Source organism: Coturnix japonica, chromosome 1, assembly GCF_054131305.1.
Source record: "Coturnix japonica strain WE chromosome 1, WE-NBRP24, whole genome shotgun sequence".
Classification (NCBI taxonomy): Eukaryota; Metazoa; Chordata; class Aves; order Galliformes; family Phasianidae; genus Coturnix; species Coturnix japonica.
Genome location: NC_140663.1, coordinates 48,757,668 through 48,781,829, shown reverse-complemented (window position 1 = coordinate 48,781,829; position 24,162 = coordinate 48,757,668). Strand labels below are relative to the sequence as shown.

General features: G+C 39.3%; 1 protein-coding gene and 1 long non-coding RNA gene across 15 annotated transcripts in view; one reads left to right on the top strand and one right to left on the bottom strand.

Annotated features, from left to right (window-relative positions):
* TXNRD1 (thioredoxin reductase 1) overlaps positions 1-24,162 on the bottom strand; it is a 37,025-nt gene that overhangs the window by 6,383 nt on the left and 6,480 nt on the right. For 2 of the 13 annotated variants that reach the window (XM_085518467.1, XM_085518473.1), the window contains exons 2-13: positions 22,081-22,299; positions 18,259-18,505; positions 15,944-16,066; positions 12,350-12,422; positions 12,122-12,241; positions 11,150-11,292; positions 10,928-11,043; positions 8,679-8,904; positions 7,285-7,377; positions 5,817-5,893; positions 4,172-4,328; positions 1,042-1,149 (exon numbers count right to left, since the gene is read on the bottom strand). In XM_085518467.1, coding sequence (XP_085374593.1) covers positions 1,042-1,149; positions 4,172-4,328; positions 5,817-5,893; positions 7,285-7,377; positions 8,679-8,904; positions 10,928-11,043; positions 11,150-11,292; positions 12,122-12,241; positions 12,350-12,422; positions 15,944-16,030 — 1,200 coding nt within the window. In that variant the 5' untranslated portion in view covers positions 16,031-16,066; positions 18,259-18,505; positions 22,081-22,299. Of the gene's footprint in view, positions 1-1,041; positions 1,150-4,171; positions 4,420-5,816; positions 5,894-7,284; positions 7,378-8,678; positions 10,600-10,927; positions 11,044-11,149; positions 11,293-12,121; positions 12,242-12,349; positions 12,423-15,943; positions 16,067-18,258; positions 18,506-22,080; positions 22,300-24,162 lie in introns of those variants that run through there. The other 11 variants (XM_015864492.3, XM_085518489.1, XM_015864502.2 and 8 more) reach the window with 9 other exon arrangements.
* Positions 18,495-23,708, top strand: LOC107314819 (uncharacterized). 2 transcript variants are annotated; one of them, XR_004307608.2, is made up of 2 exons: positions 18,495-18,998; positions 22,927-23,708. It is a non-coding gene; the product is annotated as an uncharacterized LOC107314819 (long non-coding RNA). The 2 variants fall into 2 exon arrangements; XR_001555636.3 differs by lacking the exon at positions 22,927-23,708 and adding an exon at positions 21,052-21,464 and having other exon boundaries at positions 18,501-18,998.

The window sequence follows — 24,162 nt, the reverse complement described above, 5'->3', positions numbered from 1 at the left end:
CAGACAGCATGATCTTCCAAAAGCTGCCAGTTTACCTTAAATTTGCATTGTCTGCCACCAAAGGCAGTGCCTCACTACTGACAGCCATTGCAGCAGACTTCAGAGGGCAAAGCCCTTTTGGAAATCATTCATGTAAAAACTTTCAACAACTGAGATGCAGTGTGTGGATGAACGATCAACTAGCAGCTTTTTATAAGCAACCAGCTATGTACACAAAATTTGGAAAACATGAACTCAGGGTTCCCCATACCACCCAACCAATATCTCTGGACTGACCATTTATTGCAAGTGAGGCTCCTCATCCACCTGGATAGAATACATCTCAAAATAATAAGAGTATTTTGACTCTTTCTATTTGACAGTATTTGACAGTTCTACCCCAAAATCTTGATATCCCTCACCTTAAGTTGAACATCACCCATATGCTTATTTCCTCAAATAATGTTCCTCAAGCGATCTTCACAGGACATAAGACAAATTCAGATTATTGTCTGACTCCCTTTCCTTAAGCTTTGTAATGTGGTCTCTATGGCATACTGTAAGAACAGCTTGAAGCACTAAGTGTCTAATTTCACTTAACAGCAATGCCAGTGAAAAGGGATTACTCAAGTGAGTAAAATACCTGCTTACATAGTCAAGCAGAGAAAATAACGTCGCAACACTGCGAACATAAAGTTAAAATCATTGTGGCACAATAATCACTACATTGTGGCTACAAAAATCTCTTCTTCAGCACTGAAACTGATGCATTACCTCTAACACACACACACACCTTTGATTCAGCCTGAAGCACTTGCAGAATGTTTTTTCTCTTTAAAGACAAATATGCCAGCTATGAGCTGTATGTGCCAAAAACAAAGTACATTTGGAACCAGAACTGTCTGAACTGAGAACTTTTTATAACATCCTCTGCTAAGGAAGTCAGAAGTATATTCCCCCTACCTTTACATCAAAACACAGAATGCTATTTGAATCAACCCTTAACATTATTTCAAATTACAAATTTGGAACTTAATATCCAAATGAAACTAAGACATTTACCTCAATGTTTTCTTCCCCAAACTTCTGTATTGCATTTTCTTCAGAATATCCACAGGCTCCATACTCTAAAGGAGTGAACACTGTGGTGGGAACATTCACATAGTCACACTGTGTGGTATTCAGAATAAAACAAAAGACATACAATGTTAGTAATAAAAACAGCATACTGGGTAAAAATTCAGTAGTCTGAAAGACAGGAAGGAAAGTTAGATTGTTATTCTACTCTGAAAGTTGCTTTTAATGATCATTTTAAATCATGTTGTCCGCCACTCATAAGTGTTAACCAGGCCATGAACAGGAAGTCTGTTTAAAGCCATACTGACACTGACATGCAGAGATTAAGAAGAGGACATTAAGTGGCCCATTTTAAAGCATATCCGATCATGAGTGACACTGGTAATAAAAAGCAAACTGTTCAGCTGCTTCCCCAAAGCACCCTATTTTTAATAGGTAATGATACAAAGACATCCACCATCCATTACCCATCATCTTTTTCTTCAGACATAGCCTAGGAGATGCCACAGAACCAAAGGCATGAACTACAACCATTTGAAGGGACAGCAAGACCTAAAGCTTTGCCTCAATACATACCATGAGTCAAATAGCCCTGACTTCATGGAAGCTTTAGAGTGCTCTCTGTTCAGAATGGTTCTCCCAACTTAGAGCTATGCATGGAGAACAGGAAGGTGCTATATTTGTATAGACATCTACCTATGTATGTGTTTTTATGTGTATCACTGCAAGTTCATATTGCAAATTCTATCGTTTGCACAGAATCACAAACAGAGTGCTTGCGGTTAGAAGGGTTCACCAGAAACTACCTAGTCCTAATCCCTGCTCAGAGCAGAACCGGCTGCAGCTTGCAACTGAGTCCACTTGCTTTGGAATATCTCTATGTATCGAGACTGCAGCCTCACTGGGCAAACTTCTTAGATCTGATGACCCCTACAGCAAAAAAAGTTTTTTTCTTACGTGCAAGTAGAATTTTTCTGTACTTCATTTTGTTCCTATTACCTCTTGTCCTTGCAATTTATACCACTGAAAGGAGGCTGGTTTCATCTTCTGTACTCTCTACCATCAAGTACTTATACATGCTGATAAAGCCTACCAAGCCATACTTTATAGAGGGTACAAAAAGCTCCAGCTATCCAGGTGCAAGGTTCTGCACATGGGTTGGGGCAATCCCAAGCACAAATACAGGTTGGGTGGAGAATGGCTTGAGAGCAGCCCTGAGGAGAAGGATTTGGGTGTATGGATGCCCCCTCCCTGGAAGCATTCAAGGCCAAGCTGGATGGGGCTTTGAGCAACCTGGTCTAGAGGGAGGTGTCCCAGCCTATAACCGGGGGCTAGAACTAAATATGTTAAAGCTTTCTTCTAACCCAAACCATTCTATGATTCTACAATTTTATCTCAGCCTCTCCTTGTGTGTCAGATGCTGCAACCCCTTAATCATCTTCATGGCCCTTTGCTGGACTCACTCCCTCTATGTCCACATCCTTCTTGTACTTGGGAGGACAAAACTGGATACAGAATCCAGACTTGTCTCACCAGTGCTAAGTATTGAGGGAGAAGGTGGCTCTTCTGCAACTACCGACAATGGTCTGCCAGGTTGCACCTGCAGGATATAGTCCAAGATGCCACTTGCCTTCTTTCCATTAGGGTACATCACTGGTCAACTTCTTAATCTCCAATCTCCTCCAAGAGCCTCTCTGAAAAGCTGTTTTTAAATTAGTGGATCCCCAGCCTGTACTGATGCAAGGAGCCAAACCTCTCCAGACACAGGATTTTGCAATTCCCCTTACTCATCTTCTTGACACTCCTATCAGATCACTTCTCCAGCCCAGTGAGGTCCCTCTGAGTGACAACACAACAAGCTACAGTGCTTGCCTTTGTTTAGATTTGCCTTCCAAATCATCAAGAGTGGGCTCTGTCCCATCATCCAGATCATTACTGAAGATTTTAAACAGTATTGGACTGAGCAGAAAAATCCTATGGCACACGACTAACGACTGACCTCCAGCTGGACTTTGTAATAGTGATCAGAGTCCTTTAAATCCTGCAGTTTGGCTGGTTTTCAGTCCACCATACTGTTAATTTCTCTAGCCCATACTTCAGTTTGTATACAGGAATGTTACTTGAGCCTTATTAGAATCAAAGCAAACAACATCCACTGCTCTCCCTATATCCTCCAAATTAGTCATTCTGTCACAGAAGGCTGGCAGGTCAGAACTAGTTAATTTCTAGTAACTTCAGTCTATTAATTTCAACTCTAATTGTCTTTGTGGCTAGTTATGAATTAAGGTGCTGTTTATTATTCTTTCCCCACCTATACATAACATTTCATTATATTTCATACAATCATCCTTTCTAGATTTGCTAAAATTACAGCGTAAGCCAGGATTCCACCTAAGTAGTTATTCATTTATTGGATTAATTCAAAGTGATGATGTCTTCTTTAGTAGCACAAAGATTTTCATGCCCTGTGAGATAGTTATCTGGCATAAAATGTAAATTAGGATGTGTGCGTAGTATTGCAGTAAGAGAAAATTCTGGCTGCAGATACGGTTTTCTTAAACATTGCCTGACTGATGTAATAATTATTCAGGATTCTGTTACTCTGATACCTGTCAACCTTAAATAAACAACTCATTCAAGTTCTAAATCTGTCTGAAAACAGAACCTGATATAGATACTGCAAACTGTACAAAAGAAAAATCTTTATGCTTATGACCTATGGTTATGAAGGAGAGACAAACACCCACATAAATGGTGCTTCAGTAACATTTCTTTATAGATATTCTCCTTTCCTTCTATTTACACATTAAATATAAGGTGTAAATAAGTAACCATGTTACTTCTACCTGGACTAGTATAACTTGATGGAAACATACTATTGCACTAACATGAGATGTTAACACTTTTTTCATAGACTCAGCTTCTCAGGTATAAGCATGTGTTGACTTACTGGCAGATTTGATCTTTATGTTCACATTCAATTTGTAGCATAACTATGTATGACATTGAAAACAAAAGGAAAGAAATACTAGAGTAAATAACACTGAAACATCAAAGCATCACATCTTCTTAGAAGTAGAGCAATGACAAAGTTTTGTAGCAATTGGTTACTTACCTTAGTGGTTGACCCAGAGTAAAGCCTTTGAACTAACAGTCTTCCTGCCTGGATTGCCACCGGTGTGAGTTCCAGCCTGTCCTGCAGTATATCTCCAATAGCATAAATATATGGCACGTTTGTTTGCTCCATGTCATTGACAGGTATTTTTCCCGTTCTACAGTGTGCATTAACAAAAATAAAAGATGTAAGTATTCTGCTGTGAAGACTCTAGTGGTAAATAGCATCGCAGGAGTGGAGCCCTCTAGCTTTAAGAAAGAAATATGTGAAATATGAGGTAAAGAAGTCATATTCACAATCCTATAATCATGGGCAAGAAGGTAAACCATGCAAATTTTGTATCCATTTAAATTACAGGAATGTACACACTGGTCAAGGAGGTAGCCTAGGAACCCGTGATTCATCTTATGAATCAGTTCTTCAGTGAGACATAACTGCTTTCCTCAGCACACACTCTACCACCATCTGAACTGTGTTGTGCACTGGCAACCTTGAAAAATGACAAAAAGAGACATTTTCCCACTTAAGCTGCAGGGCAAAGGAATTTCTCCACTGCTGAAATTCCAGTTCAGTGAACGAATTATTTTCTAGAGTTCTTTGCAGAGACAAGTCATTACACACCCTGCATAAGGGACAGCCAGCAAGCCTTTTAGCATCAAATGTACTGGATTAATGGAATATTTAAATTATTAATGTTTTCTATTCAATTAATGAGATAGTGTAGTAATCACTGCAGGAAACACATCTAGCAGGTAAACCAATCAGACAGGCAAAAAACTTTGTAATAAATGTCCCAGTGTCTAATAAAGTTGTACACTGCTCTCCAAGACAGCATGGGTCTGGCAAATTTTAGTAGACCAAAATTTTCACTTTAGAGTAATGGAATGCTTCAGCAACATCAGTCAGTGAACTCATATATAAGCTGCCCTCTGCACTACTCTCCCACAGAATGCCAAGTCAATTTCGTGGTCCAGCATCTTTTCATTAAAAGGGAACGTAGCCTTGCTCCCTCATATGTAGAAGTTGTTTTAAAGTTACCAGTATTGAAAATGCTACCCATAGCTCCACTCCCCAGTGCATCAGTCTGACTATATTGAACCTGGAATTCCCTGCAGGAAAAGTTGGGGAATAAACTCTAAATACTAAAACACATCCCTAACTCTTGCTGAGAGTTTAAGAGTTCTTCTTTGGCCTTATATTTAAAAAAAAATAAATAAACATATAGTAACATTTACATTAAACTGCACATTAAACAAAATCCACCCCATTAAAAGTCCATATGAACAAACATATCTCTACCACAAGAGATGGTGGAGATAAAAACAAGGTGACAGGAACATGAAATGAATTGCAGATCCTACAAAGTCCAGTCATTGGAAGAAGCTGAGAGACTGGCTCATGAACATAGATGGAATGTGAAAGTCACATTTAAACTCAACATTTAGGAACTGGCATTTCAGTAAATAAAAGAAAACATTTAGTACTATGTAGAAAATGCAAATATCTGCTACATTGTCTCCTATGCAAATGCATGCAAACATGAAACAATTTTTTCCTCAAAGCATTTGAAAATTGATACACTGCTGTCACAGAGCAAGTCAATAACTCAAGTTCAGCTGTCTGTGATATAGACATTCCTCCTTACTTTTCATTGATTTTCACTCCAGCTTTGTCCAAACCTATTTTTCTTGTACAGGCATCTCTTCCAATTGCTAGCAACATCTGCAAAACAGAAATGCATGCATTACTGATTTCCTAAAACTCTGCTTGTTGCCATCTACGATTTCCATTATATACTAAAGATCAGAAGCTAAGGCTTGGTAACATTAAGATGAATACACCAGTTACCTACGGTACATTCACTGACAAGCCATTCCATCACTGCAACCTACTGATACCTTGTTTCAGCTTTGGGGTTAAATACAGCCAATTACCTTTCCCTGGAGAAATGCACAAAGAGCATTCTAAACAAATCTGTTATTTTATTTCCTTGCACTTTCATACAGAGTTGTCACATCATATTTCTACCAAAGCAAGTGACATCAAATGCTCTTCAAAGAAAGGGTTAAGAAGGAAACTCAAATACTTAGGAAAATAGGAAGACAGTAAAATCATTGTTTTTGTCAAAAGTATAATTCACTTACACAGGTTCTCTTTACACTGCTTTACAAAGTAAAAAAAAAAAACAAACAACACAACACCAAAACAACTTGCAAGTTCCACAGAGGAGGAAAAAACAATAAAACATCTATGAACCAACAACGTTGTTATTGTTTAGCTTTCTCATATCATCAGCGCTCAGAGACACTGATGCATATCCTTGTTATGGAATGAACTGATGCAGTATATAAGTAGATGAAGTCACTTGCACAGTTTCTAAAATCCCAAGTCAACAAATGCTGATTTTTATATACTCTGTGTGCTTTCACATAATTTGGCCACAAGTTTACTTTTTTTTAAATTTTTTTTTAATTTTTTTTTTTTTTTTTTTTTTTTTTTGCTTTCAGCATCAAGGTACAAGCAAATGAGTGATGTGAGAGGTTGAGAAGCCATGGAAACATTCCATCAAACATAAAATAGCACACCCGAATACATCTGCACCATAATCTTGCTGCTTTAAGTGTGTATTAAAATTCCTTGCCTGACTTGCCACAGGGCATTAGTTGTTTTTCTAAAGATGCTGCATCAACAGCAGATCTTCAGAAGACACGACACCAGTTTGTTTAGCTCTTGTAAGGACAACTGCTTAATGTTAACTCCAAAAGAACATGCTTCAGTTACTGTGACAGCTAATGAAAATCATTACCAACAGCTTATGACATATATTTCCCTGGGAAAAAAATCCTATATCTGTTTCCACACGATCAAGCTCTTCCTTACCCTGAGCTAAAATACAGGTTTCAAAATCATGCAGGTGATTCAGAAGGCACTCGTGCCCCTGGATTCCTAGATTTTTCTCATGTTAACTGGATGTTGATTGTATGCAACTAGCATATTGTAATAATTAAAATTATTTTTTAATAAAACTTAACATACGGATATAAAGTTCTCAGAAATCTTAACATTTAACAGAAAGTTATTCCGATTTCTTTACATATTTAGACAGGACTCACAGTATTGTATTCCTCTTCAATTATTTGGTCATCCTTTGTGGACTTGGCTGTAACTTTCAGCCTTCCAGGAGTTCCTTCTTCAATCTGTTCAACCTACAACATTTAGGGGGAAATAAATAAAAAAAATAAAAATAAAAATACAGGGATTAGCTTCAAATCAAAATATGTAAGTAAATGTATATTTGTTTTCAATATCTTACAATTGAAAGTGAGCATTTAACCATGACATAAAGTTCAAACATACGTTCTAAAGATATTTTCACCATTCTCTAGATTTGTGATCGTTACTTACATATTTAAACATTTTGTTTCATCTCTGCGGATTTACTATTTTAATGAACACAATAAGGACATGTTTCTGTTTATACACATGCAACTCCTACATATCAACAAAACAAAAAATTGAAGACAGGCAATAAAGGAACAGGATAAAACACAGACTGTTTTATGACTAGAGTGATGGACTCTACAAAGTGCATCTGGCTGGAGGAGACCATTGTAATTTGCCTGAAATGATCTTATGCTTGTAAGATGAACCTCCTACTTCTCCTTCCCCCCAGATACTTCACAGAAAGCTATATCTGAAAAAAACTAAAAGCTAGCTAATCATCCTTGACCCTCTATGCATCAGGTCTATAGAGTGGCAACTAGCAAGAGCATTTCCTAAACTACTCTTGAAGCTGCTAAGTGTGGACTAGAACACAAACAAACAACAAAACCAGTCTTCATTCTATTTAATACTTTCATTCCTAATACCTAAGGCAATTTAACATTAGGAAAACTCCAGAGCTTACCTAATCTACTTTACCACCTGTATTTGCCTATATCCACACATAACTAATTACGTGAGTATCCCCATGGAGTTCAAAGAAAATTAGGTATGTATTTAATGTATTGTTTATGCCACATAAACAATATAGATGGGTACTTCAGACTTTTCTGTACAGCCGGCTGATCCTGAGCATTGTAAGCAGTATTTGTTGGCTGAGAATTTGAGAACTGACAATGAAAATATATGATTATTTGTGATGCACTGGCCCTGATCTTAGAAGACTTATGTATCTTCCTATGTATCAGCCTGCAAGAAGTCTCACAGGCTTCAGGAGAGCTGCTGAACTTTAAGTATATGTAGCATTTGCAGGATCAAGATTAGCACTGAGACATAACATTTTTAACAAAACATATACTAACCCATCTAATTCTCATAAAAACAACAAATTCTGCAGTCTCAGACAATTCCAAAACTAAGGCTAAATTGTACTTAACCTGTAGTATATCGAAGTTGGTCCTACATTGCAAATTCAGCCTCTTTATTTATTTAAAATATGTGTAACTTAAAACACTATGATATGTACAGTGCAATCAACTGTAGTCCTATACTACTTTGAACCTACCTTGATTGGAACAAATTCTCTAATAAATTTGACTCCATGCTCTTCCATATATTCGCCGATTTTGTTTGCCATATCCTGGTCAAATCCTCTTAAAAGAATGGATCTCACCATTACAGTGACATCTAATCCAAGACCTGCAAGAAATCCTGCACATTCCAAGGCAACATAGGAAGCTCCAACCACCAGGGTTTTCCCTGGACAGTAAGGCAGGGAGAAAAGATCATCACTGGAAAAGAGGGGAAACAACAACAAAAAAACTATTAGAGAAAACCAAGAGAAAACACTGCACTTCACATTTGTCTACTTTATTTTGTTAGAATAGTACTTAATCCTTTTCATAATCACTGACAATAACAAAACAAAAGCTATTTTTGGAAATTCAGTTAGTTATATAATCAGTACATGGCAGATTAAAAAGCCCTAATTAGGAACACATACAAAAAAAAGAGCATGAAATGCTCTGAATCATCACAAAAACCCTGTGCTGTTGTTATTTCTTTTTTAAAGCAGAAGCTTATTACATTTTCTTAAAAAATGAAGGATATTCTTACTGAATCACTTTACATATTTTGCTGCAAAATTTAGTTCCTGGTAGCTAAAAGGAACAGGAATGGTTCAGCACACAGACACACATATCTTAACTTCTTTGAAGATTTCTTCTTTTGCTAATGCATCATACACAGTGACTAATACATACAGACAATAAAATGAATTAATTCAAACCACATAAACAGGCAGAGATATAAGTACAAAGTTATGGAAAACATTTCTTTGCCTGTTTTCCATTTGTTTCAACTTCATCAACATACGTCACTTCTGCCACACTTTGGAGTTAGACTACAAAACCAGGGCTGCTCAGGGAAGCAGAGACTCAGGGAGGTGTCACACTTGCTCACCAGAGACTCAGTCAGAGTTTGGTAATGAAATTCTCCAAAGATTTACATCTTAAAAAGTGTTTCTCTCTCAGCCAACAACTGCAAAGGCTAAACAAGGTGATCTCTTCAAATGTTATAGTAGAATAAATTTGACTGTATAATTAAAGGCTACATCATAGCCTTGATGTAGCCTTGTTCATAACCCTGAACAAACCCAGTTAAGATTGTGCAGGCAGCTTCAGTTTGACAGTCTCTAAATCTGACATTACTGACCCTCCAAATATTATTTTAAAGTTCTACTTTACAGGCTACATAATCTATTGCCTTTAATTTCACTGCTACTTTGCAAAAGGGAAACAAACAACATGATATTTTGCTTCCACAAAATTACCAGTTATTTATTTCATTGCTAAAGGTGTGGGAGCCTGTAACTCCAACCTGTGTTTCTACAGTAAGAAATTCTTAGAAATTAGTCTGTATGAAAACACACTTCATCTGTATATATCTTCTCCTCCCCAACTATCCTTTTTGTGTGTGCGTGTGTAAACTGTGCTAAAATTGTTCATCTTTAGCACTTTAAACATTTGAAACAGGTTCTACCAAAAGTTAAATTCACTTCACTAGGTAGCTGGGAAAAAATTTGGTCAAGTTTCAGTACTTCCAAAATACCTGATGACAGATACATTTCAACCACCTTCACAACATCATAGAATCATTAGGGATGGAAAAGACCTCTAAGATCATATAGTCCAACAACCAACTCATCTCTACCACGCCCATTAATCCATGTCCCTCAGTGCCACATCCACACGGTTCTGGAACACCTCCAGGGACGGTGACTATACCACCTCCCGGGGTTGCCTGTGCCACTGCAGCACTGCTCCTTCTGAGAAGAAACATTTCCCAGTACTCAACTTGAGCTTCAGCTATCAGCTGCCTCAGAACACCCTCTTTTCTTGAAATCTGAGCAGAGAGTTCTCCTCCAAGCAGGCTGTGCTCTTTATGATGAACAAACCTCTGTATATGAACTGAAAAACCTTAAGGAACTAGGAAAAAGCACATGGAATTGTAACGGGCACAGCTGATCAGTTCACTTTGTGACAAACATGCATATGATTTATGATATTTTCAGTTACTGCTATTATCAGCTGGAAACAGAACGACTGCAGCCAGCCACCCACAATTCGGCGGTGTCCATCAGACACTAACATTCTCACCACCTTAGCATCTGTTTATAGCTGCTTACTTTCCTCTAAAAAAGTTACATTGGAAAAACAGCACCAAGCAAGCAGTCCTGTTTATCCTTCACTACCGTCCCTTAGAAGTTTAGTATTTACACACAGTGAATGACATCATATTCTTCACTGTTCTTACCTGCTAATGCAGTATTCCTTGTCTCCAGGGATACCCAGGTACCGTGGCCTTTCACCAGTGGCAATGAGAAACCTCTCAGCTGTGTACAGTTTTTCAACTCCTCTTTTACTTGTTGCCTGAGAACAAAGCAGTTGTTGAAATTGAACATTTAACAGTGTTACTAAGGGAAGAAAATACTTTTTGAAAGCACTACAAGATCCAGCAAGTATGGCTACACAGTACCTTTACTGTGTGTGGCCCAACAAATTCTCCATATGCATTCTCATACGTAACTTTCTTCTCTCTCAGTGCTACCCGGTAGCCCCAGTTCAGTGAGCCAATGTAATTCTGAACAGATTCTGTCATAGTCATCCAGTTGTGTTTCACTGTTGGAAACAAAACAGAGATGTTCAGCTTTCAGTCTGTGAACCCTTTTTTGTAGCCAACCCTATATTCCCAGACAGACTTTTTTTTTTTTTTTTTTTTTTTTTTTTTTTTTCCCACAACCCAATCACCTTTGTCTTATTCCTACTTTACCTCAGGATAACTCAACTGAAACTCAAAGGAACTATATTAGCACAGACAACACAAGAAATCACCATGAAAGAGATATGTTTAAAAGAAGCAAAACTGAGTGATGTTTTTTATGCCAACCATTTGAGATATTTTCCCTCTTGTATTAGTGCAGTCACAGCCTTTGAAATACAGAACATTTGGACTTCACACTTTATCAACAGATTCCCAATGTCACATACTAAGCAGGTGACATTGTTCAATAAACGAACCCTAATTAAATCCCAATCTTATAATAATGTATATTAGAGCTAATACAAAGTAAAATTCGATTTCTGATGTAGAAATGGAGAAATGCTTGTTGGCAATTATTAGCAAGTTTCTGATTCTAATGAAGAACAATCTGGCGTAATCTCTTGGGTATTGTGTTACATTCAGAAATGGAGTAGTATCTTACTGTTTTTATACACATGGCACTCTTCTCAAACAATGAGGTGATGAGTAGATACTAAAACCAGATCAAATGCTGCAAGGCAAGAAGCCTTGAAGAGCACTTAAGTTTAGTCTCTGTGAAGTTGCCTCACATTGTTAAAGTCAGCACGTGCTTAAGTACAACAAGCACTTGACTTTGCAAGGAACCTCAGTATTTCCAGCACAAACGATACAGCTAAAATAAAAAAAGAAAACATTTTTCTTCTGTACCTTCTTCGGTAAACTGCCATCCAAATTTTCGTGAATCTTGCAAGGCTTGTCCCAGTAAAGCTGCCTGGTGCATCAATTTTTTTGGTATACAGCCCACATTTACACATGTTCCTCCAAGACCTGAGAGAAAGAAACAGAATGTGCTTTTCACACACTGGTATGGTTGACCCCAGAAGACAATCTGTCTCTTAGTAAAGTATAAAGAGTGTACAATTAATAAATGTTTACCCCATGAATTTCCCAGAGGCGTAGGTGTTACAAAGTCTAGGACCATCACTTTCTTTTCATATTTGGCAGCCTCCTGCAAAACAAGTGCAATGAGACACATACCTAAATATTAGAGGTTAAATTTGGAATAGATGATAACATCATGCATTGCTAAAAAGCTTTGTGACTTTTAATTAAGCAGTAATGAATGATTTGCAAGGGAATGGACAGGCAGTCATTAATCATCAGAATTAGTCTATGTAGTCAGTAGGGGAAAAAAATACAACAACAACAAAAAAAAAAGATGAAGGGAAAAAACAGCCATTTACCCTGCTAAACAAGAGTATGGCACCAGTTGACAGAGAACTCCAGGAGTCAAACCTCTTCATCCCTCTTTCATCCTGTCATTTTGTTTATAATATTGCCCAACATGACATTTAATATATGCAACAAATTGCTCACTAATCCCATCTTCCCTTCAGTGATGGTTTCTCTAATATTTATTTGAAACCACGTCACACAACGACACAAGCAGTCATGTCACCAAACATCACTGCTGCACTTATCCAGTCTTTTTCATTATGGTAGAAAGAAGAACTCAGTTTTGAGTACAATCTACAGACTAGTCAACATGTGGTAAGTTGACTGACAGGATGTGCATGTGTCATCCATTCTAGAAAAGCAATGATTTGATTTATGGTAATTCCCCTGAGAAATTTAATTAGCAAGCCAACAGATGTGTGCATGATACTGAAAACCAGAATTTCCATACTGACTACATTATTCCCTTTGTATTTTCTAAGAGGAAGGCAAAAATCACTGAAAATAACCAGTGACAGAGAAGAACACTTAGCTAAGCACTACAGAGCTGAGACAACAGATTCCCCCAAGAGATGTAGCAAAACAGCTTTGATACATTGAGTAACCACAACAGGGCTGCATCACATGATGAACTCCCCGACTCATAATAGCAGCTGTAGGCACAGAGTATTGCCCTAGGGCTTTGGGTTTGGTTTAGGAGGAGTCTGGACAGCCTTCAGCACTGTGTTACTAAGTAATACTTGTTAATTCAAACAGTTGACTATCAAAATTAAAAGTTAAAATGTACCTTATTCCATGCAAAATACAAAATGTATTTCAAAGAATATAGGTTTAGACCACTTAGGAAAATATTGATGTACTGGATTTTTGCTTTCTGTTGAAGATCAAGGTTGACCAAGAGGCTTGTTTCTGTACAGTAGGAGCACTTTGAGAAAGTTCCTCTGAAAAGCATTTGAGGACTGAGATGTGTTATTACTGCTTCCTTTTAATGACAGCTCTCACACACAATTTGGAAGAACATTACTAGTGTCAGCTAGTCAACTAACCAGAATGCACAGATTCCCAAGCTCAGCTGTATGTTAACACAGAGCACAGCCCCATATTGCCATCTGAGCAGAGGTCACAAGCAGATATAACTAATTCTGCACAGTGACATGCCCACAGTAACAAAACCTGATCTGTAGGCTTTTAGGGCCTTAGTAGATTTAGTGCAGCGCTGCATGACTACAACAACAGCAGTTCTCTGTGAACTGGTAGTGGTGGTCTAGCAGTTTTGGTCTGGGTCTGCAGCTGGGTTGCTGAGTCAGACTGGCAGCATTTACATTCACTGTGGAGACAAGCCTCCAAAATACCAAACGCTGAGCACCACTTAGACAGAAAAAGGAAGACATTCTGTCACAGTTTGTGGTTTGTTATCCATGTTCTGCATCATAGCATCATGTAGCAAACTGAGAGTTGAAGAGTTAATGCTGCAGTTCTGTGAATCATAGAATCACAAGGTTGGAAAAGACCTACAAGATCATCTAGTCCAACCGTCCTCTCATTACCATTGCTACCACAAACTACTAAACTATATCTTGTAGCTCCTCATCCAGACACTGGATTGTTGATAGTTCTGGGGACAAGGTCCTCAGAAGAGACAAGTAAACTACAGCTCCCGGAAGACTACATTATTCAGTTTCCCATTGAGATGGAAAGATAAAACTGACTGGGAGTCACAAGGCTGTTCCTCTTTTGCCTGCTTTGGCTCTGTGTGCTCCCTGGCCATCTCACCTACAGCATTAGAGTAAGGCCTTTGGTTTTCAGACACTCTCTCTCTCATTTATTTATTAGCTTCAATTCCAATTATCCTGTATTATCTCACATTCCACTATCATTTTTAATAAATTAGTTTTTTCTTGGCTTGTAGCCTGTTTTATTTTCCCCCTCATCTGAGCCCATCTCCCTACCTTTTCCATACTTAAGTTGAAGGAACAAGGCCATTAATCTTTCTAGACAGGCATTTTCAGCTCTAGAGCAGAGAAATGATGCAATAAACATTATAGCTATAGCTTTGTAAGCTAGAATATGCATACAGCAAAACAAAGCAGCTTCCTTATGGAAATTCCAACAGATGGCATCTCATTACTCCAAGTCGGTTTTGTATTACTGCAAGTTTTCCTCTACTCTTCTTACTGTTTTGTCCTGAGCATTCCTGTCCCCTAAAAACTACTTTCTGCGTCTTTCTAGGACCTCCGAATTATCATAAAATTCATCTTTCACCCTCAGCCATGACAACAGTGATCCTATTGATGAGGGAGCAGCAAACTACCAAAATAAATTATGGACCCACACTGCACATTACAACCCACCACTCAGCTATCTGCTTTCTCATTGTAAAGTTATCTACCTACTGTTTTGTAAAATCATTCTCTCTCATTAGAGGGGATACAAATGAACCAATCTGCACTCTACTGAAAGCTATACCAGGATGTTTTTGTGTTTTTCTTCTTCAAAGCACATGGAAAAGCAGACTGTATTACAAAATTACAGAACTGTAGGGACTGGAGAGAAACTCTAGAGACTGCTGAGCCCAAAGCCCTGCTAAAGCAGGTTCCTTACAGTAGGTCACATAGGAAAGTGTCCAGAAGGGTCCTGAGTGTCTGCAGAGGAGACACCACAACCTCTCTGGGCAGCCTGTTCCAGTGCTCTGTCACTCCCACAGTAAAGTACATCCTATTACTTGTATGGAACTTCCTATCTTCCAGCTTCTGTCCCATGTTCCACTGCTGCATGCCACCAAGAAGAGCCCATCCCTCAATTTGTCTCCCATGCTTTAGATAAACAGTGATGAGATCCCCTCTCAGTCTTCTCAAGACTGAAGAGTTGCAATATCCTTCTATGGAAGATGCTCCAAGCCCCTGATCACCTCTGTGGCCTTCCACTTGACTTTTTCGAGAAGATCCCTATCATTTTTGAGCTGAGGAGCCTAGAACTGGACACACTATTCTCAGTAATCTGGCCTCAGCAGGTCAGAATAGAGAAAGAGGATCATCTCCCTCAATGTGCCGGCCATAGTCCTTGATGCACCCTAATATACCTTTGGTCTTCCTGACCACAGTAGTACACTGTATGACATACATATGAATATGGGTAAGATATGAGCATCTTTAACCTAGAACTAAATTCAACAGAAGTCCAGCTGAACAGACACAAATGTCATGCCCTCAGTGTTGAAGCATATCCAAGATACAAGTTACTGAGGATATCACCCACTCAAAAGGAAAGCATAAATCTATATTTTCTCTCTCTTACCTTGGCAGCAGCCAGACCACCTGAGCCTCCACCGATGACAATGAGATCATAGTCATAGGAATGGGGCACTAACGTATGCCCATTCATTTCTAGCAGTTTCTGAGGCTTGTCTTCTTTATGAGCCTGAACAGTGAAAATAAAAAAGGATTAGCGAACACCAAAAAATTACCTATATTGTTCAAAAACAAGTATTTTCAGCAGTAAATATCATGATAAGGAAATGTAAGTGCAATTGGATTTTCTCAGCTCTGTTTTCAATTAGCTTTTTAAAATCTTGTCATCTTAATCCATCCTTGGATATCTCAATACAGCTATGAGACTGAGCTATGAACTTTGTTCTTTGGAGACCTAGGTTTCTTTACATAGCTTACTTTTCCACATCACCACAACTACACTGCCTCTTCAAACTTCAGACTCCAGGATGAGGTGCATACCTGCTGATACATGCATCTCATTAACCCATTTCATTCTTTTCCCCTGCCCGGGACTTTTCTAATTAGTGTTTTTTCCCCCTTCTGCTACATGTATGAGTAGGAAAATACAACAACCATATGCAGCACAATAACTGCAGTTATCATCCTTACCATCCAAATGAACAGAAAGAACTGCATGAAGAAAACCATTTCTGAAAGCTACATTTTGGTAATATGGCTCTTTGGCTTAACTTCATAACTAACACTGGAGTTAAACAGACCAAGTGTGATCACTGAAGTGAAGAGGTTCATTTCTTTTGGAACAGATACATACTAGTACCAGTGAAAAGCAACCACCCAAGTCCTAAAAGCATGTTGATGGCTGTATGCCACACAGTATATTACATTAATCTTCATATACCCTATGTAAAATGGTTCTTTGAACTCAATTTGTGAGCGTCACTCAACCAGGACTTCAGACCTTCAGGCCTTTGAGGTTGCTGGCAGTTTCTCAATGCTTCTCAAAATGCAGACAAGACTTGGAGTGAGCAAATATCAGATTTCTCAACAGATATAAATCAGTGAATTTCAAATAACAACATTATAAAACTTTTAAGACTAAAAAAGTGAATGAAGAAGCACACACTTAAACACTCAACATTTCTGTTTTATATTACTAAAGTGTTTCTATCTGCCTAATCGGGCACTTGATTCAATACTACCAGAATAGCCATGGTAAACACAATACAAGAGAACGTAAAAGTTTTCCCTCTCTTTTCATCTTCATTTTGTTTTGCATTAAGCATCTCTTTGTGCTCAACCTATTCTACAGTTGCCTTCCTGTGGGATTAGATTAGTCCCTTTAGGTATAACTGCCAGTGTATCTGTATCAGTACAAAAAAAACCCAATACCAAAACCCTATCATTTCCCTCAGCTACACTGAAATGCCAGCAGAAGTTCAGACTGCACTTCTGCTTGTAGCAAATTACATTTGTATTAGTCTTTCATAACCCTGGGTAGCATGTTAACACTAGAAACAAAACCTAGAAAACATCTGCTGTGGTGAAGACATCAAAAAATACCTTGGCTTCCTTCCCCTCCTCTTCCTGCTCTGCCACCCCAATATAACCCCACCACTGAATATAGTCTGCAATCATTTCTCCTTTCTTTTATTCTTCTAGCACAGCTATCAGCTGTATTTCCTACTACAATCAGAAAAAGACTGAAAAAAGACTGTATAATGGCATACAGTTTCATTTTATTAATGTTTAGGGACGTGAAAGTAATGAAACACATTGTACTTTTCCAAAACTCACCTTGGCTGCTCAGTGACAATGGGATGGTGTGAAACTTAAGGACAGTCTCAAACCTAACTCCCACACAGTCATAAGACTCAAGTATCAAGAACTGCATCATTATGATGCATACAAACACAGAGTATAACAAAACTACAATACCTACTCATGGAATTTACTCAGATCATTAACTATACTACGCCATTTTTCTTCCTATAAAGAAAAAAAATGCTTTGTATTTTCACACATGCATTAAGAAATTTCAGCCTTTATTCCACCAGTGGTTCCTTATCGTTTGGCTTGTTTTTCACACGTTCATCATACTAGCTCTTCATGAGAGCATGCTAGAAGTATAGCTCACACTTCACAGATTACAACCTCCCCCTGTGACATTATCTTCCAGAAGCCTGCACAGAAAAAACTAGGAGATTGACAAGCTCTTATTTAAAAAGGAAACTTAATGGAATCAGAAATGGGATCCCATGCTGAGAACAAATCTCTTCCTTTCATCTCCCAAGAACTATAATAAAAAAAACAAAATCAATGTAGGCTTTTTGTTTTAATCTCAAAACTAAATGATAGAGTTTAAAGTGCATCTCCCCCTACCTTAAAAGTTTTCTCATGACCTCCTGTTTGCTTCTCTTCTACAAAGCCAACTGGCTGTGAAGTCTGTGGTTACTTCGCACTGCACTCCTCGCAGCTTCTGTACGCTCTCCGTGAAATAAAGGATAAAACAAAGTCGCGTCTGGAGGGACGTCCCTTATGTAGGCTGAGCAGTGAAACTGCCCGGGGGAGTGGCCTTTGTGGCTTCATCACTTCCTCACCGGCAGCTGCCGTCTCAGGGGAGTGTTCCCTAAGGCAACCGATGAGTCATTTGCAACGTTAGGATGACTTGCTATATTTTTGTCCTTAACAAAAATCACATACGAGAGCTGGCTGGGATTCCAGGACATTCTGCCAATCCAGGAATACACTTGAAACAAAACAAGGAAATAAGATCTGCACTGGTTAAGCTTCAAACTTCAGTCTAAAAGGAAAGTAGTGAATTTTTACTTTTGTCACATAGAAAGTGACTATTTAATGTGCCATCTTTTTTCCCCTTTCTCATTTCCCCCCAATACACTTGACAATGAATTAAACGTTTTGATTCTGCTCTTTCAATTATTCCTCTGGAAACTTTAATATATAATAGTTGTTTGTTTTTTTCCAGGCAGCTCCCTGCTCCCTCCTCCAGATTATTCCTGCCATGTGGTGTTGCTCCTGCCTTGAAATCTTCTAAAGAAGTGTTTTCAAGAGTCTGGAACAGAGCTGTGCCTGCTCACTGGTCATAACTGATCTATGACCAGGTAAGGGTAAAAATATCTTAGAAGCAAGGAAAAAAAATAATAATAGCATTTCTATGCACGATGATGATTGGAAGGCATTATTAGCTCTGCCTTTCTCCACATGTCTCTGGGTTATGTTAAGCCTAAGTTCCAAGAAATGGGTCAGAACGTGCTAGTTGGTGCTTAACCACGTACATACTTTGCACGGCGCAATCATCATTAATTAGCGAACTCTGACACGTGTGCATACCTGGACACACAGCCATCCTGAGCATGCATGCATCCCTTGGGCAGGGAGCCCACAGGTCTGAAAAGCATTCACCCAAACACACATACGCACAAAGGCAGTGCCTGAAAACTGAACAGTAATGCTGTTGTCTCTGTTGTCCTCTCTGCAACTTGGTGATAAAAATCCTCTGACTGATGTTGGCAAAGAAGTCAGAGATCCACTAAGAGGTTGTTATGCAATAGTTAATAGCAATATTAGTAATGGATAACTCTTGACCTGTTTTAGCCTGAGGAAGGAACCTGGGAATTCACGTGGGTATACACACATACTTGGGAAAAACAAGAACACAGGTTTGAACAGCGGTCACAGCCTGAACAAAGGAGGGCTTTTTGCTTGATACATTATCAAAGCTGCAGTGCTGTGGCTTCCTAGAGCAACTGAAGTCTTACATTTTGTTCTTAAAACAAGTTCGAACAGTCTCAGGAATGTTCATGTAAAACTGCATCTTAAATCAGATAAAAATCAAGTAGTTAGACAACAAAGGCATTTATATAAGCACCTCTATCTTCAGGTAGATCTCTGCTAAAGGTATACAGCTTTAGCAATAGTCCCAAACCCGTAACCTCTGGCAGGAACTTGAAAGCCTTCTATATGCAGGTTGTTAGGCCAGGGGCCTCTCCCTGTCTTGTCTGGGCAATCTGCCACAGCCAGAATGACAAAGCAAAAACTGTTTTTGTATCATGTGCTTGCTCTCCATAAAATTCCATCCATTAATGGCAATTATCATAACCCCCTGCTGGTGAATCAATACTTTCCTGGAATCTGTTTGCATGTACCGTTTCTCAGACTAAGGCTGCTAAGCAGAACCTGGATCAGTGAGCTGCTCCAAGCAGTTCTCAGAGATGCAATGCTCAGGACTGCACTCCTTGCTGGTAAACATCAGCATTCACTCCAGCTGCTGCAAGATCCAGCCAGGCTTCAGACCTGCATTTCCTTCTCAGCAACCTTCAACAGCCCCAGTCTAGGCGGTGGCTATCAGACACCACCTCCCTGCTGCTGCCAAGCTCTCTTTCACATGGGGCGAATGGAGCCAACAAACTGTCACAAGGGAATAAGGCTCTTCCACCATCCTGATTTTAGTTCCTCTTGACAAAATACTCTGCGTGCATACTTAGCACCAGTGCCCTGACCCAGGACAAAAGGACACATGGATGGTTTTTGACTGGGCTGACCCTTCCCTCTGCTCACAGGAGGTATGCCACCAGTAGCACAGCTGGTACAGAGGAGATGGCATATCCACATCAACCAGTGCAGAGGAAGAGCAGGCAGCAAGATTTCTCTTACCAGACTCAGTAAGGCTGCCAGATTTGCTCAGGACACTGTTAAATCAGCAGAGAAATCAACTGTTTAGCATTCAACTGAATCCATTTCTGAAGCAGACCACATTATCAGGCCTCACTGCCTTGTTGTACAGGAAAAGGAAAAAGGAAAAAGGAAAAAGGAAAGGGAAGGGAAGGGAAGGGAAGGGAAGGGAAGGGAAGGGAAGGGAAGGGAAGGGAAGGGAAGGGAAGGGAAGGGAAGGGAAGGGAAGGGAAGGGAAGGGAAGGGAAGGGAAGGGAAGGGAAGGGAAGGGAAGGGAAGGGAAGGGAAGGGAAGGGAAGGGAAGGGAAGGGAAGGGAAGGGAAGAAAAGAAAAGAAAAGAAAAGAAAAGAAAAGAAAAGAAAAGAAAAGAAAAGAAAAGAAAAGAAAAGAAAAGAAAAGAAAAGAAAAGAAAAGAAAAGAAAAGAAAAGAAAAGAAAAGAAAAGAAAACTGTGGTGTTTTAAATTCATATCCTTCTTTATCAGGAGAGAGCTTCCTCATGCACCAAAGTCCACGCTGGTCCCGGCCTCTGAACTTTAGACCTGGGTAACTCCTGAAAGGAGAGTATGAAAAAAGGCTTTCAGAGGCCTTGACCATGGGGGCACCTGGCAAGCCCTGCAGAACAACTTGTCCATGTGCAGAAATGCTCCAGGATAAGAACTGCCTTGTTCTGCAGAAGCATGTACCCAGGGATTGAACCAGCCCCATGCAGGCAGGGCATGGGATATGCAACCCCCAGCCCTTAGCTGCTCACCATGAAGAGACTGAAGGCTCTGCAAGGCAGAGGTGTGCTCTGACTTAGTTTGGTTCCATATGCCACATAGCAAGACATTATTTACAGGAAAGAACTCTGCAATGTTTTTGACAAAGTAATATAATTAAAAAATAGCTGTCTTCAGTCGTTTGGAAGATGCCTCTAATTATGTAGAGCTTATAAACAGGCATGTGACTTGCCTTACAGTTTGTCCACAGGCACCTGAGGAATGCAAAGTATTTCATGTGATGATGAAGACTTATCTTATGCTTTTCGTTCTTGGTAGAGAAAGTTTCAGCTTTTTTTTCCCCTTTTTATGCTTGAACCATAGAAACATCAGATCACTGAGGTTGGAAAAAATCACTACGATCACCTAGTCCAACCATCAAACCATCCCCACCATGCCCACTAACCAGCTTGCCGCTACCCTTCCAACACAGGTCACTACCTCCCCACTTGCATAAGCTCAGATACTTGGAAGTGATGGGCAACAGAGCCATTGTATTATCCAGGTTACAACCATAAATGAGTGCTGAGAGGCTGTCTTGCTATCAGCTGAACTAACAGCACTTTGAAGGGATGGAAATGTGGGACAGAAGACAGGAAAGGATGAAAACCTATAAAGCTTGCCTTACCCCAGATGAATCACAATGCATCCATGCTTTCGAGACATTCAGGATCAGTGGGTGAGAAGTTAAAAAATAATACATAGAAGCATTATTTTGTTGAGTCAGTCATGTAAGTTAAATCCTCAGCTTACCTCACGCTTTGATTTTCACTGTGACAGACAGCAACCTTACAGGTAACCAATGGAAGCAAGTGAGCTGGCTTGAGCAGATGTGTCAGGGCCCACATAAAAGGCTGAACACGTTGTGCTCTGGTGATTCTGGCTCCAACCAGAGCTATCTTTGACAAGGTAAACTAGCAGCCCTGTGGCTATTCTGGTTCCTTCCAAGAGCTGACTCAGCACCTGGCTGCCCTGTCAGGGGAAGCAAAACAATAGCTTAGAGGTGCATTCAACTCCTCACCTGAGCACTGCCAAAGTCTGATCCCACAATAAGCCAGGAACGTTAAGACAGACCCACCTGACATTATTTATATACTCAGAATTCAGTGCACGCTGACAAGCAGTGTAATCACAGCGGAGATCTGACATCTGATGAGCGCTACTACTGAAGGCTAGCACACACAAACCTATATATAAGGCCAAGATCTATGTTACACCCAAATGTAATGCCTTCAGCTTTCTCTCTGAAATTACCCTTAAGTAAAGCACCACAAGTGATCACTCCATAGAAATTACACAGTTCAAGATCTTTACTTTCCATCCTAAATGTCAAATATTAACAAATAAGAAAACCACATCAGTGCAGCTTTCACACCTACATGCATTAGCAGAAGCTTACAAAAGCTGCATGCACTCCCCGTGGATTCTAATTTAAGCCTGCAAGGAAAATATCCCACAGCAAGTAGCAAACAAATAGGTTTCAGGAACATCACAGAAAAATACACCTTCCCATTGGCTGAAGGTCTGTTGTGTTGGTTTTTTTTATTATTATTATTATTATTATTATTATTTTGTTTTGTTTTGTTTTTTTCCCCTTAGAATTTCACTACCTGCATATGTAAGCACTGAGGAAGCAAAAAGGTATAAAAGAATGAGCCACGCACTCTGGCCTTGCTTATCTGTTCAGCGTAGTTCAAATGAACAAGAAGGAACTTCCAGGCATTTGAATAGCTCTTTCACCTGCAGAGTACATAAGCAGAAGCAGACTGCACAGTGGCATCACCTCCTGCCTTTTCCCTTGGATGATTGGTCTACTATGTTGCCTACTGGCCTCCCATGCCTGCATTGTTCTTGTAACACAAGCAGCAATATACATATACATAAGCCTAGAAAACAGTTCCTCTCCTACCAGTGACTTACTTGAAACATTGCTGAAATACGTATGCAATGATTCAGATAAGAAACATCTCACTGGTTAGTAGAAGTTTTCTTGGCTTTGAGAGGAGCTTGGCTTTATGTCAAGAAAACTTTAACCTCATTGGAGAGGCTCACCTCCTTACATAATTATATTTCTGCTTTGCAACCACTGGCTATTGATTGATATGGAGATCAGATCCAAGCCAGCTCTGACATCATCAAAAGACTGGGATGTGTGACCTGGCCCAGAGATGTTCTTTTGTATGCTCATTTCCTTGGTGTTCCTAAAGTCAAGAAGAATCAAGAACGGGGCATTTTGTACAAAGCTGGGCTCTGACTCACTCTTAAAGTCCCAAACCACAAAGCTTCATTACTGACAAACAGGAGAGTGAAGCACATTCTTGAATCTGAAGTCTTATCTACGTTATCAAGCTTGTATCTCTCCAATATACTGTTGAAAAGTGCTTTTGTTTCAATTGTATTTCTCTTAACCTGCTTTTCATATCTAAGTGCCTAAAACATCTTCTATTTAAACAAAGCATAGCTTGAATGGGATCACCATCAAACACAATGTGGAATAACATAACTCTGGTGTAGTACAAGCGAGGTACACTAACAGAAACTATGAGGCTTTTCTTTGCTACAGACTTCTGTTAATGAAGAGCCTAGTCCTGGTGTTACTGCAAAATACTTCTCTCTATGAAAGTATGAATTCTTTTTTTTTTTCATTCATATTTGAGAGGGGGAAAAAGAGCATTAGAAGTATTTTCCTAAGTGGAAAAGCATGTAAATATAAATTTTCTTCTGAGAGCTTTTCAGAAAAAGCAGAAGAAAACATCATCATTCCCAGCAAATCAAATGCAATTAACATATGAAAAAAGGTAGAAAAAAATCTCTTCTGTTTTCTCAAAGGACAAG